At 56.0% G+C, this 2855-nt stretch overlaps 1 protein-coding gene across 1 annotated transcript in view; it reads right to left on the reverse strand.

The window, feature by feature from the left end:
- Positions 1-761: 761 nt before the first annotated feature.
- LOC101851323 (solute carrier family 22 member 7) overlaps positions 762-2855 on the reverse strand; it is a 21954-nt gene continuing 19860 nt past the window's right edge. Inside the window, exon 3 of the mRNA XM_005113104.1 lies at positions 762-2810. Coding sequence (XP_005113161.1) covers positions 1096-2810 — 1715 coding nt within the window. The 3' untranslated portion in view covers positions 762-1095. The remainder of the gene's footprint in view (positions 2811-2855) is intronic.

Consider the following 2855-nt stretch of genomic DNA (forward strand, 5'->3'; position numbering starts at 1 on the left):
GGGGGGTTAAACTGCGTATTGTTTGCTGCAGATCACATATATAGCCACGAAAACTGAAGCAAATCAATTTTTTTCAAGAAAATTTCAAACCTAACTGCAAAATACATGTATCAAATTATGGGTTAAAACATTGGGCCATGCCCCCTCTAACCCCCCAGATTTTTTTTACTTGGTCTAGAGGCACAACGCTTTTTGCTTGGTCTATCTACGTCGGAGACGTCTCCGAATAGATGCTGCGCTCACTGTGCCATTCACCGGCACCCAACGGCAAAGGCTGCCTGAAGGCAAGGGGCCCTACCAAGTAAGAAAAAACCACGGCCACACAGGTGGATCGGTTGCGCTAATACAGACTGAAGGACCAACAGTCTACTATTCTTGTGATCTCACAGGAAGAAGAAGAAGAAGAAGACGTCCTTCACAGACGTCACCTCCCCCCAGGGCAGTGCTACTGACTGAAGTGTCTTTAAGCCATTCCTAAAGGAGGGACATTAATCTGTTCTCATGCACAGTAGAATTGTAAATGGGCTGATTCATCGATGTCATGCTCATACTGTGCCTGAACTGCAACAGGGAACTGCTGCTTTTCCCCCCTCATCCTTACTATCGTCATTTTCCTCTACTTCTTTTGTATGTTTGTCACTTTCTTGTGAACTGCTATTTCGGGGGTGCCTTGATAGCAGACTTTGTGCTATTGAAGCTAGAGAGGTGAGTAGAGTAAGTCTGATTCCCTGTAATGACTTCTCTGTTGACATCCACCCCTTGGCGTTCATATGACCTTATGCAACTGTGAGCGCCGTAAAATGTTACAAAAACTAAAACAGACGTCCCTCCACGGGATAGAGAGTCACACCACGCCCCTCCACGGGACAGAGACAGTCACACCACGTCCCACAGTCACACCACATCCCTCAACGGGACAGAGACAGTCACACCACGTCCCACAGTCACACCACGCCCCTCTACGGGATAGAGACAGTCACACCACGTCCCACAGTCACACCACGCCCCTCCACGGGATAGAGACAGTCACACCACGTCCCTCCACCGGACAGTCTACAGTCACACCACGTCCCACAGTCACACCACGTCCCACAGTCACACCACGTCCCGGAGAGACAGACGAGAATTGTCCACCGTTGCCCTCACGCTCACCTCTGATCCCAGCAGTGTCCCGATTTCCGACTCCCCGACTGTCTCCCTATACTTTTCCCCACAATTTTCCCCCTTCTCCCTCTTCTCTCCCTTCTCCCCACCCTTCTTCTCCCCCCTCTCCCCCTCGCCCACACCGTCTGTCCCCCCGACACCAATCACCCCAGTGACGTCATCGATCACGTGACCGTCCACTGGAGGCTCCACCTGTAGGATGTCGTCTGGCAGCGCGCGGTCCCTGGTCTCCGGCAGCGCCAGGAGCATACAGCAGCTGCTCACCGCCAGGCCCGCCATGATGAGATAACTCACGTACAGCGAGTCAGGCTCACGCGGGACAACGTACGGGGCCGCTATACCGCCCAGCCGGGCACCCAGGGACACGAACCCTAACCCTAGAGCTCGCACGGCGGTCGGGTACAGCTCCACGGAGTGTGCAGTCTCTAGAGTCCACGCCTGGTCCACTAGTGCCGAGATACACAGCGCCAGGATGGTCATACTCGTCTTCTGACCACTGCCCGAGCCCGCGAAGAAGATGGCCACGATAGCCAGGCCGACCACTGCGCTGACCGCCAGGAGGAAGATCACGCCTTTCTTCCTCCCCATCTTCTGGCCCAGTAGAGGGACCAGCACCGAGGCGGGGATAGAGAGAAGGGCGAAGATGATGAAGTTGAGGTAGAAGTTTCCGAAGAGGGCGCTGATGCTGAAGGCTATGGCCATGTACATGACCGACATACTGAAGTAGATGAAGAAGCTGAGCGTTGTGATGAGGACCAGGGGTCGGCTGAACAACTGGAGGACGCTGGGTGGTCTCGTCTGCTGCTCAGTCTCCTCCTGGTCTGCGAGGACTTTGGTCGGGAAGATCTGTCCGGGTTGGGCGTTGGGCAGGTGTCTGTTGTTGTAGCGGCACATCCTCCTGGCCACGGCCTCAGCTTTGTCCCGTCTGTAGTTGACCACTAGCCACCTCATGCTCTCAGGCATCCAGAAGACAACGACCAGTAGGAGGACGGAAAGGACGGCTGTGCTCACGTGGATCAGGACCCAGTCTTTGAAGGCCAGCATGAGCAGACCGTAGATAACCAGCCCCAGGTCCCATGACGGGATTCCCGCCACAGCCACACGCCACCTGGCGGTGACAAACTCGAGCGGGTAGTAGAGGGACAGCGCCACGCACCCACCCCCGCTCACACCGATCAGGAACCTGAGGGCAGCGTAAATCTTCCAGGAGGGTGCGAAGGCAGCCAAGCCGTTGGCGAGAGCGCTGAGCGACAGGTTGAGGTACATGACAGCCTTCCGCCCCCACCTGTCCCCCACCTCTCCGCTCAGGTAGGAGCCCAGGGCCACGCCCATCATCTGTATGGAGGTGATGTGGGAGATGAGCGAGGAGCGCTCACACTTGAGGTCAAAGGTCGAGACGATAGTGGAGGCGGCGGGGAGGTAGGCGGTGGACTCACAGCGGGGGAGGAGGTCACAGCTGCCTGTGATGATGAAGCTGTTGTTGGTGGTGGTGGTGATGTTGCTGCTGTTGTTGTTGTTGTCGTCTGTGCTTCCGTTCCTCCAGGGGCTGTATGTGTGTGTGACGTCAGCAGTGACGTAAGAGGGCGTTGTGAGGGTGCCATGGCTGCCCGTGGAGAGTATCAGTGTGTCGCTGGCGTTGTGGGGGTCTGTGGGGAACAGAGCTTGTTGGGGATTATTGGAATTAGGGGGAG

This window comes from Aplysia californica, unplaced genomic scaffold (genome assembly GCF_000002075.1).
Source record: "Aplysia californica isolate F4 #8 unplaced genomic scaffold, AplCal3.0 scaffold01619, whole genome shotgun sequence".
Classification (NCBI taxonomy): Eukaryota; Metazoa; Mollusca; class Gastropoda; order Aplysiida; family Aplysiidae; genus Aplysia; species Aplysia californica.